At 47.1% G+C, this 14759-nt stretch overlaps 2 protein-coding genes and 1 long non-coding RNA gene across 3 annotated transcripts in view; 2 read left to right on the top strand and 1 right to left on the bottom strand.

Moving 5' to 3' along the window:
• Sty (sprouty signaling antagonist) overlaps positions 1-9151 on the top strand; it is a gene marked incomplete at its 5' end in the record, with an annotated part of 42757 nt that extends 33606 nt beyond the window's left edge. The window contains one exon of the mRNA XM_076830151.1: positions 6887-9151. Within this exon, the coding sequence (XP_076686266.1) occupies positions 6887-8823 (1937 nt within the window). The remainder of the gene's footprint in view (positions 1-6886) is intronic.
• LOC143378808 (uncharacterized) lies at positions 433-1769 on the bottom strand. Its single transcript, XM_076830793.1, has 2 exons — positions 787-1769; positions 433-593 (listed from the first exon to the last, which is right to left on the bottom strand). Exon 1 carries the CDS (start codon positions 1572-1574, stop codon positions 1248-1250), a length of 327 nt encoding a protein of 108 aa, XP_076686908.1. The 5' UTR covers positions 1575-1769; the 3' UTR covers positions 433-593; positions 787-1247.
• Positions 9152-11823: 2672 nt separating the features above from the next.
• On the top strand, positions 11824-12217 carry LOC143366302 (uncharacterized). The gene is made up of 2 exons (XR_013084718.1): positions 11824-11940; positions 12055-12217. It is a non-coding gene; the product is annotated as an uncharacterized LOC143366302 (long non-coding RNA).
• The last annotated feature ends 2542 nt before the right edge of the window (positions 12218-14759 follow it).

Raw genomic sequence — 14759 nt, 5'->3', positions numbered from 1 at the left:
CAGTGTTACAATACGCTGCGCGGTGCATGGGATGACGTGTTTTTGGGTTGTGGTATCGTTTGAACTGCAGTGCCAGATAACTCTGCTGAACGGAAGCACGTCCGGTCTTATCGCGGGGACTTCCGTCGCGAATTAAAGCGTAATCTGTACCGGAACGTCATTTAAAAATTATCATTTTTCGTGGAGATGACAGTTACGCGAACTTTATTTGGAACATCCTGTCGGAGATGTAAGTGGCTTTCCGACGAAAATTATGTTGTGAGCATTGGTATCGTAGAACGGATCATTTTCCGCCTATACTTCTGTTTCTGTATATTTGCAAGTAGATATATATATTTTTTTTGAGAAATTCTTTTATGCAAATATATGTTGTTAAATATTTATTTTGCTATCAGAAAGTTATAGAAATGTAATTTTCGAGAGATATGGGAATGCAAATACATATTAACGTAGAAATATAGAGAAATATTTTTATCATACGTGAAATTTCTCTTCCTGTTATTGAAACTTGGAGTATTTCCGTGATCTTTCCTTATCGAAGGTGAAGCAGGTGCAATTAATCCACGCGCTGGCAGCTTATCGATTTCTCATTTCTGAAACAGCGAGTGTTGAAGATTATCTACACGCGCAACCGAATGCAAAAGAATTCCTCATAACAATTGGCGTTATTTATCGCACTTTCTTTTCCTTGAACATTCTATCGCGCCGATTTCAAAACATAAACGGTGAAATCGCGGGTCATTATCATTCTGCACGCGACAAAACAATGAGGAACGCTAAACGAACCTGAAACGTGATTGTACGCTAAACATTGGACGTATCATCATCATCATCATTATCGCCATCACCATCATCATCACCATCATCATCGCCACGCGGATATTAGCGTGGAACAATCATCGTGTCACAATTACGTGATTGGCAATCTTCTGCGAAACCCTCCTCGTTCCATATACCTACAGCGTGATTCACAAATTGATTCGTGACTTACCTTATCGTTACTCGGAAGGCACGCTTATTCAGCGGCTGACCTACGCGCGGATATCTCCTCTAGCGTGACAGAACGAATTCCTCGCGTGCACCAGGCACTTCCTTTCCCCTCTACCGTTTTCAATGAAAATTCACCTCGTTCCGTCACTGTGTATAGTAGAATGTTCGAACCTTGTATATTAGTTCTGTTCGCCGTGTATGGTTAGTAGGAGAGCTTGTGGAGTATAGTTAATTATACACTTGTAGGTTGCTAATATTCAAGTCTTCAACTTTGGCATCTCCAACTTGAGGAACTCCAAATTGGGGAGCTCAAACTTGGGGAACTCCAAATTGGAGAGCTTCAGATTGGGGACCTCGAACTTGGGAAGCTTCAACTTGGGGAACTGCAATTTGGGAAACTTCAACTTGGGTAGCTTCAACTTGGGTAGCTCCAAATTGGGGATCTTTAACTTGTGGAGCTCCAAATTGGAGAGGTTCAACTTGGAGAGCTTCAGATTGGGGAGCTCCAACTTGGGGAACTGCAATTTGGGGATCTCTAACTTGAGGAGCTCCAAATTGAAGAGCTTCAACTTGGGGAGCTCCATGTTGGGGATCTCTAACTTGTGGAGCTCCTAATTGGAGAGCTTCAACTTGGAGAGCTTCAGATTGGGGACCTCGAACTTGGGAAGCTTCAACTTGGGGAACTGTAATTTGGGGATCTCTAACTTGGAGCGCTCCAAATTGGGGAGCTCAAACTTGGGAAGCTTCAGCTTGGGGAGCTTGAACTTGGGAAACTTCAACTTGGGAAACTTCAACTTGGGTAGCTTCAACTTGGGTAGCTTCAACTTGGGGAACTGCAATTTGGGGAGCTCCAATTTGGGGATCTCTAACTTCTGGAGCTCCAAATTGGAGAGCTTCAGATTGGGGACCTCGAACTTGGGAAGCTTCAACTTGGGGAACTGCAATTTGGGAAACTTCAACTTGGGAAACTTCAACTTGGGTAGCTTCAACTTGGGTAGCTTCAACTTGGGTAGCTTCAACTTGGGTAGCTCCAACTTGGATAGCTTCAACTTGGGGAACTGCAATTTAGGGAGCTCCAATTTGGGGATCTTTAACTTGTGGAGCTCCAAATTGGAGAGGTTCAACTTGGAGAGCTTCAGATTGGGGAGCTCCAACTTGGGGAACTGCAATTTGGGGATCTCTAACTTGAGGAGCTCCAAATTGAAGAGCTTCAACTTGGGGAGCTCCATGTTGGGGATCTCTAACTTGTGGAGCTCCTAATTGGAGAGCTTCAACTTGGAGAGCTTCAGATTGGGGAGCTCGAACTTGGGAAGCTTCAACTTGGGGAACTGTAATTTGGGGATCTCTAACTTGGAGCGCTCCAAATTGGGGAGCTCAAACTTGGGAAGCTTCAACTTGGGGAGCTTCAGCTTGGGGAGCTCGAACTTGGGAAAGTTCAACTTGGGTAGCTTCAACTTGGGGAACTGCAATTTAGGGATCTCTAACTAGAGGAGCTCCAACTTGGGGAACTGCAATTTGGGGATCTCTAACTTGAGGAGCTCCAATTTGGGGATCTCTAACTTGAGGAGCTCCAATTTCGGGATCTCTAACTTGAGGAGCTCCAAATTGGAGAGCTTCAACTTGGGGAACTTGAACCTGGGAATCTCCAACTTACAGATCTCCAACTTACGGTTCTCTAACTTTGAGATCTTCAACTTAGCCTTAGGGTGTTTCAACTTTGAGACCTCCAGCTATGAAATCTCACGGTGGAGATCTCCAAATTTCAGACTTCCAGAAACCCATTAGCGAGTGGATCTCCATTATTGGACAACAATATACCGATGATAAAGGGAGAGTATCTGTCCTCGCGAGACGATAAAGAGCGAAGGAGATTCGGTGGACGGTACACCGGCTGCACAAGCTCACAGAACGTTCCCCTTATCTGCGCTCGGCCGTATAGAACGGCTAAAAGCTCTGACCTATGGCAGTCGGTCGGGGCGATAGCTCGCGCATTCCTCTCCGAGTGCACCCTCTCTCTGAATGGACCGCCTGTTTCTTCACGAACACGCCCGTGCGCTCGACACTCTGCAGCGTGTGTTCATTCGCTCGTTCCATAGTTTGCGCGTGTTTCCACCGCGTATTGCGTGGCTTCACACGTGTTCGGACCGCGTGAGTCGCATGTTCGCGCGCGCACACATCCTCTCAATTCTTACGTCACGTACCATCCACTCAAAAGTATCGTACCAAAAATTGCGAACCCTCGCGAACAGAATGTACTACCTTCTAATCTCATTAAATTAAAAAAAAAGATATACATCTATCATTCAAATTAATTACATACATAGTTTATGCTTGTTCCTTGATATCTTTAAGATAACTGATAGCCACAGTGCGATGTTCAGTTTCAAGTACATCTCTGCCCTTTCTTGTCTACGAATTCTTTTGACGCAGAGATCCAAATACTTAACCCAATCTACACCCTAGAATCCTCTAGCACTTAACCGTTCAAGTACCACAGTGAAACTCAATATTCTCGGTTGGTCATAGAAACCTAATCATAAGGTTCCACTGCAATGCTCTATATTACAAGAAACTTAAGATCCCTTTAAATTCTCCCAACTTCCTTTTGCCCACTTTTACCTCACCAAACCACATAATGCACCTAGTGACGAAAGCCTTCTTGCAACAGACATAACGCTCCAACACTAACCCACATAACATATTTTCCAAATTCAGCTAAATTCAGCTTTTAAGAAGCCGAGCTGTTTACCTCCACAAAGCAAACACTAGACAATATTAATATTTCAAAATTTACAATTCTCGATCGTGAGCGTGGAATTCGGATTACCGAGTCTCCTCTGTGGAAGGAAGATAATGTATTCCGTGGTTTTCGATTGTGAGCGTGGAATTCGGATTACCGAGCCTCCGCTGTACAAGGAAGTTAATGTATTCCGTGTTTCGCAAGCGTCGGGGCGCCTGCACGGTGGTACGAGCCTGGTTACCTACACAGCGGATGCGTGTAGGACGCGCGATCGGTGTTGCGCGCGAACAAACGCCGTTTCTTCCAGTTCTGCAGGCCCCGGCCCGAGAGAGAGTGGGTCGGAGGCGCGTTGAACGGATTACGAGGCAGATTTAATGTCATCGGGTTTCCGTGCGTCCGCTGCTGTCCAATTACTCTCCCATCCTCGACGAATACGCGGTTTCCTGTTGCCTGCAGCCCCAGACGTCTCCGCCCTCGACGCGCACAGGCTCTCGGGCACTCATGGATTTGTGTACGAAACGGAACATTCGCTCGTCCAGATTACGCCTCTAGCCTCGCTAGTAGCGCGCTATAACTGTAAAAGCTGGACAGTCGAATACTATACCCGAAGATTACACAAAGAGATAAAAGTAACAGCACTGCTCTTAAAATCAAAGGATTTCTAATCTGCCTGAAAAGCTACCTGTTCAACGATTTCGATTAAATTTGACTATGTTGTAGAAATCAACATTCTGAACAACTTTTTCCTTTGAAGAAAATCACTGGCGAGTCTAGTTTCCGAGATATTCGCGAAAATGTTTTTTAACGAAGTAGTGATGGGTTCGAGTCGCTTCGAATTTAGAACAAATTTTACTTTTTACTTAAAACTAGAAACTACATGACCCAACTTGACTACTAGAGTCTAAATAATTAACTCCATATTTCTATATTAATCTGAAAATTTTCGAAAAACCTCGCTTAGTATCTGCCTTCCAGAAACCAAGCTCCCACTGCACTTACCCCTCTCTGACCTCTCCAAAGCTGTTTCGGACTTCCAAGGTGCTCAAAAATTCTCGAACACTTTCAACTCTTTTTATTCCTTGAAAAATGCCCCGTGCTCGGCGAGTATAGCCCTGGCGCGGATGCGTGGAGGACACGATCGGTCTCGAGCCGAACAAAACGCTCGGTTCTTCCACAACTGTGGGCGCTTCGAGTGGGCCGGTGACCACTGAATCAAGAGGCCCCGGTGCACACACAGGCCAGGGGCGCCCACTCGCACCGTGCTCGCCCACGTACAGAAAGACCAAACCTACCTCGAAGCCGCCACGTAGGTAGTGTGGCTCGTTCACGGCATCCTTCGCGACTCCGTCGAGGTGTGATCCCGAATATCCCTTTCGATTTTCCCTATTCACCTCCCCTCTCGCGCTTCAACCAGACTTCGCCAGATACAAGGGAAGATCCCGAACCCGAAAATTCAAAAAATTCTGAAACTTCGTGGATATGTAGTGAATTTCCTCCTGATTACAACGCAATTTATTTTTGCTGCCCAAAATCACACTAAGGGGGTGAAATTAACCCCTGAAGATTCGGCTATTTTTCGTTTTTATTTTCTAACTCGCAATCTGTAAGAGATAGAAAAGAAATTTCAAGACAAAAGTTACTGCTTTTAATTAGATCTATCAAATGGTAAATGTTTTAACAATTGTTTAAACAATTAGAAAAAAGTTATAAACAAAAATACTAATAATGTTTTCTAAAATTCGTTGTTTCACGTGAAATCAGAACTGGATGTTTAAATAATTATGAAACAGCATAATCCATATTTTTTCCATATAATGTCAACTTTTGTTGTATTGCGGAAATATGTTCCTCGACAATCGAATAACTTTTGGATCTCATTGTAACGTACCTTAAGGGGGAACACCACTATGCTGGCCGGAAAAGTAAGCCATTTTTAAGAATTTTTTTCAGGAATAATTTACAGAGTTTTCATAGAAAAATTGTATTACCTATTTTTAGTACGCTGCCTTAAGAAACTATACAAAAAAAATAGAAAAACATCCATAACTTCTAATATATTAATTAATCTTCTAGACCCCCCCCCCACGCGATCTTGTCGAATGTGTAACTATGGAACAGCAGGTCCGAAATCAAACTTCATTTTTTTTATGAACTATGTGAGTCTAGTTTCCGTTGTACTTACCGATTTCTTAAACAAATTATTGTTGTAAAAACAGTGCGCTTTAGGAGAAACATTTCGAAAATCCGCGAATAAGATGGATAGTTTTCCGAGGACATTTAAAAAAATTTATTTCTAATCGAAGAATCCGTACGTAAAACGAAAACTAGACTCATGTAGTTTATAAAAAAAATATGAAATTTGATTTCAGACCTGCTGTTCCATAGTTACACATTCGACCAGCTCGCGTTGGGGGTCTAGAAGATTAATTAGTAAATTAAAATTTATGGATGATTTTCTATTTTTATTTTGGCAGAAGTAGTTTTCTTTGAGGAACCTATCGCTATACATATAGCAAGTTCAATTTGGTTTGGAGCTCTTTTTACCATAATTATTCAGTTACACACCCTCTATGTCCCACTAAACATATGAATTTTAAACTTTCTTTTGATCACTACTGTCACTGGTAGGGTAAACCAACCAGTAATTAACCGCATACCAGTGAATGACCATTAGGCAAAGAAATGTCAATTATAAATTTAAACATTATTATATGGAGTGTAGTCGCACTTTTAATATCCTATATTTTTAGTTACGCATATTAAGCAAACATTAATAAGTACAATTCTTATTAAAAGTATGCGGTCATTTACTGGGCTTCTCCACGTTATGCATTTTATAATTATTTTTTATTTAAATTACAATAAGAATAAGTAATTATTTTTATAGAAATTTCAAGAAAAATAAATTTAAATACAATTTCAACAGTTACTTTGTTGTTATACATAAGTATATTCAAGTATTAATCTCAAAGCTCCATAGATTCAACAATTCGCTCATTCACTGGTTGGTTTACCCTAAATACTTTTCCGGCCAACCGAAATACTGCTGATCAACTGATTTCCCGTTTTTGTGTCACTGCATAATTTAATAATAAAAAAAAAACGAAAATAACGAAATGAAAGGAAAGATTGGTAACGTATAGTGTACTTTTTCAGGTGGGGATGAAGCGCGTGTCGCGAGGGCGAGAGGAAGCGGACGCGGAGCATTACCGAGCACCATCCTCGCTAATGGAACGCCCTTGTCGAGAGTGCCACCACCTCGCGCGGGCTGGGCAGTGCGGATCAACGAGGCGACACTCACTACCCCAACTCAGTCAACTAATCGTCAGCAGCATCAACAGCACCAGCAACCCCAGCAGCAGCAGCATCTCCATCCGTCGAGTCCAGGCACACCGAGAGCCGTCGAACAATGGGCTAGCGAGCGGGCACCGTTGGGTTTGTCGGTTCGCGGTTCCACATCGCCGTCATCCACGCCAGGATCATCAGCAGCAAGAGCAACGGGACCAACTGGGCCAGCAGGGATCCTCTCACCGTCGTCGTCGCTCGGCCGACACCGCGGAGGAGAAGGAGGAGGAGGAGGAGGAAGTGGAGGTGGCGGAGGGCCAGAGGTCAGTTCTGGTGTCCGTTTTCCAAACGATTGGCAGGGGGAGGAAGAGCTGGAGGCGAAGAAGAAGGAGGAGCGACGGATGCGTCGCGTGGTGGACGCAGCGGCGCGTTACCAAGCCGAGAATCTCGAACTGAGACCCGGTCAGCCGATGTCGCAGAACAATGCGATACAGCCGCTCTCGCGGCCACCATCCTCGCAGGCGAGCGGAATCGCACCAGGGAGCGCCCTCGACGGCACCGCCGAAGCCGTCCCCAGCAGCCTCGACGACGGGGACGCGCATCCGGCTACCGCTCTCCACCAACCTGCCATCCAATCATCCCGCGTGCACGACCATAATCGACCTTTCCCACCTCCACGATTGCCCGCCGTGCACGTGACCGCGTCGCAAACAATCGTCGCCAATCCCTCGTCCACGTTGTCCACCAGCGCCACCGCCGTCACCCAGACGACCCTGTCGAACTCCCAACCGTTGGTCACGGCGCCGCTGAGCCCTCTCTCGAGCACCTTCAGGAGCAGGCCGAGGAACGTGGACACGAGCGACGCGAGCAACGCGAACAATCCCCGAGGACCGCTGCCGAACGAGACCCCGCCGAGGAGTCCCATAGGCGAGGTGAGCCTGACGGTGCCGCGACCGGACGGCGAGAGGACCATCAACGAGTACGTGGAGGCGCCATTCAAGCACTGCTGCTTGAACCAGGAACGTCGCCTGGAGGAGGAGAAGCGCGGCTCGACCGACTGCCCCAAGATCGACCGCAGGCACCAGCGCCAGAAAGGGTTGGACGTTGCGGCGACCCATCACCGCCAGCACGCGACGAGAAACCAGCAGGCATTCCGAGGAGGCGCGAACGCAGCGCCAACGAACGCAGCGCCGTCCGCGGCCACCAGCGGTCCCGCGAGCACCGTGACGAAGCAGCCGGTCTCGTTCACCAAGGAGCCAGCTAACAGCCTAGCGTCGAGGGCCTACGACCCGGCAGGCCTCTCGATTATGTGCAATTTCTGCGGTAGGTGCAGGTGCGAGTCGTGCAGGGAGCCGCCTCCGTTGCCCAGCAAGTGGTTGTGCGACAACAAGTGCTTCTGCTCCGCGGACACGATCCTCGACTACGCGTCATGCCTGTGCTGCGTCAAAGGACTGTTCTACCACTGCGCGGACGGTGGTGGTGGCGGCGCGGGCGGTATAGACGGCGAGGCGGCTGGCAGCTGCGCCGACGAGCCGTGCTCGTGCACAGGGAACAGGAGGGCGCCCCGGTGGACCTGCCTGGCCGCTCTCACCCTGGTAATGCCCTGTCTGCTCTGCTACTGGCCCCTGAAGGGCTGCGTCGCGGTCTGCGAGCTCTGCTACGCCCGGCACGCCGCGCAGGGCTGCAGGTGCAACCCGAGCTCCCTCGGCAACGCGGCCGGCGGAAGGCATCACCCGATCGCCAACGACATCGGTGACTCGAGGGACCCGGAGAAGAGGTTGCTCGACCCGGTCACCCCGGAGTTCTGATGGGACCGGCCAGCAGGCGAAGCGGAGCTGTTAGGTCGGATCGCTCGGGGTACGAACTGTTCTCTTCTGTGGAGGTGTTGTTTACGCTAAGGGTGCGCCGAGCGAGTGGGGCGGAACACTGGCGGGGAGCGACGAGAGCGAGGGTGGAATCGCATCAAGTACAAGCAGTTGCATTTAAGTCGATCGAACGCGATGTTTTTGCGTTCAAGTCCGAGGACGTTCGAGTTTGTACGTCTGACGTGTCGCGAGTGTTTTATTATTTATTATTTTCTCTTCCATGCGCGCGCGTTCCAGAGAGAAAGCTGAATGAGAGGGAGAGAGAGAGAGAGAGAGAGAGAGAGAGAGAGAGAGATTGAAGCATGAGGGATGGACCAGTGCTAGGTTTGGGGCGAGAAGGAAGCAGCGAATGGCGGAGAAGGGGCGAGAAAGTGGACGATGAAAGGTACGCGTGCCACGCACAGACACATACCACTTACGTATAGATAGGTCTGTGGAGGTGTACCGAGCGACAGCGAGGCTCGGCGGAGGAAGGGTAGTACTTCGATAGTAGATCGTTCGACAAGCCTCCAAACTAGTTCGTCGCCGCGCCGCACAGTGGTTCCAAATCGCTGAAAGGCGGCAAACCTCTCAAAACGTACTATACTTTAGTCAGAAATCGGTGCTCGGGGGGGTTTTGAGGTCGCTGATTACGAATTTGAAATCAAAATTGCAAAAAAAAAAAACAGATGGCGGATCTAATATCCCTGGTATAAACTTTGTTTTTAAGTTAACTTTTGTGAAAATTGATTGTTTTCCGATTCTTGACTGAAACGATATAATTAGAATGTCGAATTTAATATGAACGTTAATTTCAAAACTTTTTTAAAAATTATTTCGACAATTTTATTTCTTCCGATTCTAGTGAAAAAAACTCAACATTTCTGCGTTTAGTAGGTCACATAGTTCAAGTATATTTTGCCGAAAATAATAAAAGAAAACTAGAAATTATAAATGTTCTTTGAAATAACGAATGCTGTTTTATTCATACACTAAATACACTTGGCACTTTAAATATCTTAAATAACCGCAAATTTTCTCAATTGAATATCATACTTGACATGTTACTTTATATCAACAAACTTGTTACAGCGTGACATTCATCTGTGTTTTCCTTCCATTTTATTAAAACATGACTTGAATTTATGACACATGGAGAGGAGAATTACAAGGGTAAATTCAAAGATATTTTACTTTGTCTCTGTGGAAAGTTTATGTTTATAATACCTACTCTAATGGTAAACAGTTTCACATATGGATCTTTTCAGATAAAATTTCTCTGACACATTAAACATTAAACAACTTTTTCGGCCTATATCTCAATAACCAATGAATATATTTTAGAAATTCAAGCGGCATTTGATGCACTGCTGCATATACAACAAATCTGCTGTAATAGCACAAAGCTGCTATATACTTCGAAAATTGAATTTCGGCCAGCTTTCGGCGATTTGGGACCACTGTGCGCCGCAGGCCCGCGACGAACGCCTGTCTATCGCGCGTGCGCGTTGCAGGCCTCGTTGCTGCTCGGTGCAGCTGTACACGGTAAAACATATAAATAGTACGCGCACACACGGAGAACGAGCGAACCGAGAGTGAATGGTCTGGGTCAGGGAAGGGGAGAAGGTAAATAGAAGAATCGTTAAAGTATATCGAATTCGAGCACGTATATACGTGTGCATGCACTCGTGTACCTAGTGTGAGTGCGTGTATGTATGTGTACAGGGTGATCGCATTGCTAGCGTCCATCGATCCTCTTTCGAACGAGCAATTGCGGGAGAAAGGGGAAAAGAAACTTCAACATTGAATCTGACTATAATATTTCGTATTCAACGATACGTGACAAGATGGGGTTCGAGGTCACTCCAGATCCGAAACGAGACTTGCAGTAGGTGTCTTCTATATACAGGGTGTCCCAAAACTCGTGGACCAACGCAGATGTCGACTTTTTTTTATACGACCTCTTCGAGAAAATCGTCCGGCATTTTTCGTCTCCGATCTTGCGCGCGGCCTTGAGCGTTATCGGGCCAATTTAAAAAATCGCGACCCTGAAATCCTCGATTCACGAGAGGCTTCGCCGGACAGCGGCAACGCGAGCACCCTGTACACGCGCATAGGATATATAGACATGTATATTGTATATTACATTTGTATAAAGAGGAAAATCTTTTCTACGGTTAATTTATTCGTGGCTGCGTCGCCGAGCAAAACTATAGGGACTGATCGCGCGGAGGGGCGAGGGGGCCGAGGACGTTCGATCCGAGAGAGACAGGAGCGAAAGAATTGGAGCGTGCACGAGTGCCCGAAGGGAGTTTTGAGTCGATTATACTTCGGTGAGCCGTTTTTTCGGTTGCCTCGATCTAGAAAAAGCGCACGAATCGAGGAAGAATAAATAGAAGGGGAATGGAGGGGGCGAGGGTGAAAGGCAAAGAGAGAGAGAGAGAGGGGGGAGGAAAAAGAGGACGCTCTGAAAAGAAGCATTGTCCGTCGTTTCCGAGCGTTTTCCTCCCGCACGGTGGATACATGTAGGTACGCGCGCCTTTATGCTCGTTAACGCTCGAGCATGTATCGAGCGTAGCGGTATATACGACGGATCGAGATAACGCACGCGTGGTTCGGCTCCGCGTGAGACCGAGAGGGCGTCCGTAATAAAGAATGAACGGGGGAGCGCGCGCGCGCGCGCGCGCTTGAACGTGTGAAGCGTGGGTGTGCGTACGGGGACGGCGAGAAATGCGGGCAGATGGAATGAGAGGACTGAATATCGTCGTAGGAGAAAGATATCGGGCTACTCACGCGAAATCTTGTCGGTCGCTGTTGTGCTTATATTGGTGGAGGGGGTACAGTGAACTGGCGAGGTAATTTAAGGAATGCCAAATCGACTATGCTTGGCGAGTGTTTGAATACGAGAACGTTCGGGGTGGATCGAAGGCGTCGCAAGATTTGAAACGTCCTGTATACAGGACACGAGGTAAATTAAAGAATGCCAAGTCGACTGTGCTTGGAAAGTGTTTGAATAGCAGGACGTTCGGGATAAATCGAAGGCGTCGCAAGATTTGAAACGTCCTGTATACAGGACACGAGGTAAATTAAGGAATGCCAAATCGACCGTGCTGGGAAAGTGTTTGAATAGCAGGACGTTCGGGTCTAAATCGAAGGCGTTGCAAGATTTGAAACGCCCTGTATACAGGCCACGAGGTATAAATGCGCCAACATTCCCTCTTCAGGACGTCCCGAGGGGTTCGCTTGCGTTTCTTCCACGGTCCTGAGCCGCGGAACGCGTCCACCGATTTCCCGACATTTGAAACTACCTGTACAAGGGACGCAAAATATAAACGAACAGCATGTAACATTCATTCCAGCACGTCTCAAATTCTCTTCTGTGCCTGTCGCCATCTCTAGACCCCCACATTCTGACACTTGGAGCAGCCTGTACACAAGATCCCGTTTCGCAGATCCGTCAGTATCACTCACCGTGCCTCTTTCCCGATCTTCTTCCAATTGAACCGCCCTGTACGCGGGCGCGAGCAAACGCTCGCGTTACCCTGCTACAGCGCGTCCCAAAAGTCCGCCTCCATCCCCTCCCCCGCTCGAACACAGCGCACGTTCGAGAACTCACTTCCATGTTTCAATTCTTTTCACTTTTTTTCTCTCTCCAGTATTATCTAGTCGTGTGCGAGCGTTAGTAATATTGTTTCGCGAAACGAGAGAGGGGGGAGCGGTACGCGCGCGCGCGCGCGTGTGTGTATATGTGTTTGTGTATGCGTGTATGGGATTCACAGATCTCGCGAGTAGCGAAGGAAGGAAACGCTTGTCGAGCTCCTTAACGAACGCGGAGCGGGTAATCGTTTTCCTCGTTAGTCCGAGCCGGATTTTTGGCATAATTAACGCTTTCGTGGCGCTGCGAGCGCGGCGTCTAATTGCACGGTAACAGCGCTTCCCACGCGAGGGCGAGAAGGTGCGCGCGTTAACCTCCCGCCGCGCGCGCTCCGCCTGGAATTCAATTACTCCGCTCGCGACCGTAGCAGCCCGAAGTCAGTGCGGTAGCTGGAAGCGATACAGCGGGGCCGTAAAGTCGGTGGGCGTTGAAGTGAACATGTTTCGAAGCAAGGCGGAAACATGAGAAGATAAACACTCAGAGTCGCTACATCAGTCGATGCTTTTATTTACGAGCTCGCTATACCGTTTCCAGTTTCTGTAACAGGGAAACGATTGCGACGCGTGGGAGGGGTAGGAATCGTAATTGAGATAATTAGTTCCTCGAAAGCAGGAGGGATCTTGCACCCTCTGCGTCTCGAAGTGCAAGCTTTGGTTGGGTTAATTAGAATTTGGCGGGTGGTTCGTCGCGAATTTTTTAAGGGAGGTTTTTAGAGCCGGTTTTGATATTGTGGGGGGTACGTGTGCAAGATTTGGTGTTCTTGAGGAGATCCTAGAACAACTGACGTGAATCTTCCTGGAGTGGATGAAACGATTACTTAACTCGATTGTAAGGAGAGGAACTCGCTCGGAAACTTGTAGAGACGGTTTTTCTTCCGATGGCTCGCTCGACTTCGTTCCCCGCGAAGAGGGTAGCGAGAACCGCGAAGAAACGGAGCGCTCACGCGTGCACTGCCACGTGTCACGGGTGGGAGGAGCGTGGCAGGGTATAGTCAGTGGAAAGAATATAGCGGGACACACGAGGCACTTCCGAGTGGCGTGCAAAGTGGCACCCTCGTGTTTGACAAGCCACCAAAGGAGCGTTTCGCTCAGCTGGCTCAATACACTTGTTCATCTTGATGTTTCAGGCCTTTGACACTTCAAACTTTCAAAATTGTGTAAACGCAAGTCTGGATAGTTTTTTGTATCCACTGCCAAAGGGAGCATTCGTTTTCATCCCCTACTCCTTCTACATCACTATTCTTCTTCTACTGCTTATACTTCTTCCACTTCTTATCACCAATCCAGTGGCGGATTAAACGGGTGGCTAATGAGCAGTTGCTTTTTCGGCCTCAGCCCAGAAGGCCCATTTTAAAAAAAATATATATTTTATCCAAACTATATTGTTTTCTGTACTACTAGACTTGGCTCGTTTTTAGTAAACTACCTCTTCACTTTCCGGAAAATGGGTCCCTGTCCAGGACGAACCCTATAGGGCCCCCATTAAAAAAAAAAATTATGACTTTTTTCAAACCCCATATTTTTTCTGTACTTTTTTTGTACACTTAGCCCATTTTTAGTAAACTACCTCTTCACTTTCCGGAAAATGGGTCCCTGCCCAGGACGAACCTTATAGGGCCCCCATTAAAAAAAAAAAAAATTATGACTTTATTAAAACCCCATATTTTTTTCTGTACTTTTTTGTACACTTAGCCCATTTTTAGTAAACTACCTCTTCATTTCCCCGAAAAATGGGCCCTATGAGCCTTTTTCCTTAAATCCGCCACTGCATTAGACCCGAAACCCCTCAGTGACCAAAACTACAATCCTTCGCCTCCAATACTCAAGCCTGCTACAGTCTTCTGCTACTCTTAAAAGCTTCCACGAGCCCCTAATACCCCCTCCACTTACTATTTGCAACAGTCCTCAGCATTTCCGCGACTCCACCTCTCGCTTTTAAATCTCTCTAGACATGTGCTGTCGATCGAGTGGCCTTTTGCGAAAGAGCGCGGATATTATCCTTGGCTGAAAATAGTTTCACGTAAGGGGGTGATGCAAAACTCGACGATATTCGTTTCTGAAATTGTTCCGACCCGACGAATCTCCGCGAACATCTCTTTGAGCTTCCCCATAATCTCCCACTGGCTTCTCCAACAACGGGGTGGGTCCGCCAGTGGGATAATATCGCAAGGTGTTAGAAAAATCGAGGGACCAAAAAGGGGATGTTCGTCGAGATTCAAAAACCGCGCGAAGAGCTTGAATGAGAA

This window comes from Andrena cerasifolii, chromosome 2, assembly GCF_050908995.1.
Source record: "Andrena cerasifolii isolate SP2316 chromosome 2, iyAndCera1_principal, whole genome shotgun sequence".
Classification (NCBI taxonomy): Eukaryota; Metazoa; Arthropoda; class Insecta; order Hymenoptera; family Andrenidae; genus Andrena; species Andrena cerasifolii.
This window is presented reverse-complemented; position numbering and strand designations above follow the sequence as displayed.

Bases quoted from the DNA above. Each gene is read 5' to 3' on its own strand.
- LOC143378808 (XM_076830793.1), bottom strand. From the start codon at position 1,574: ATGGAGCTCCCCAAGTTGAAGCTCTTCAATTTGGAGCTCCTCAAGTTA.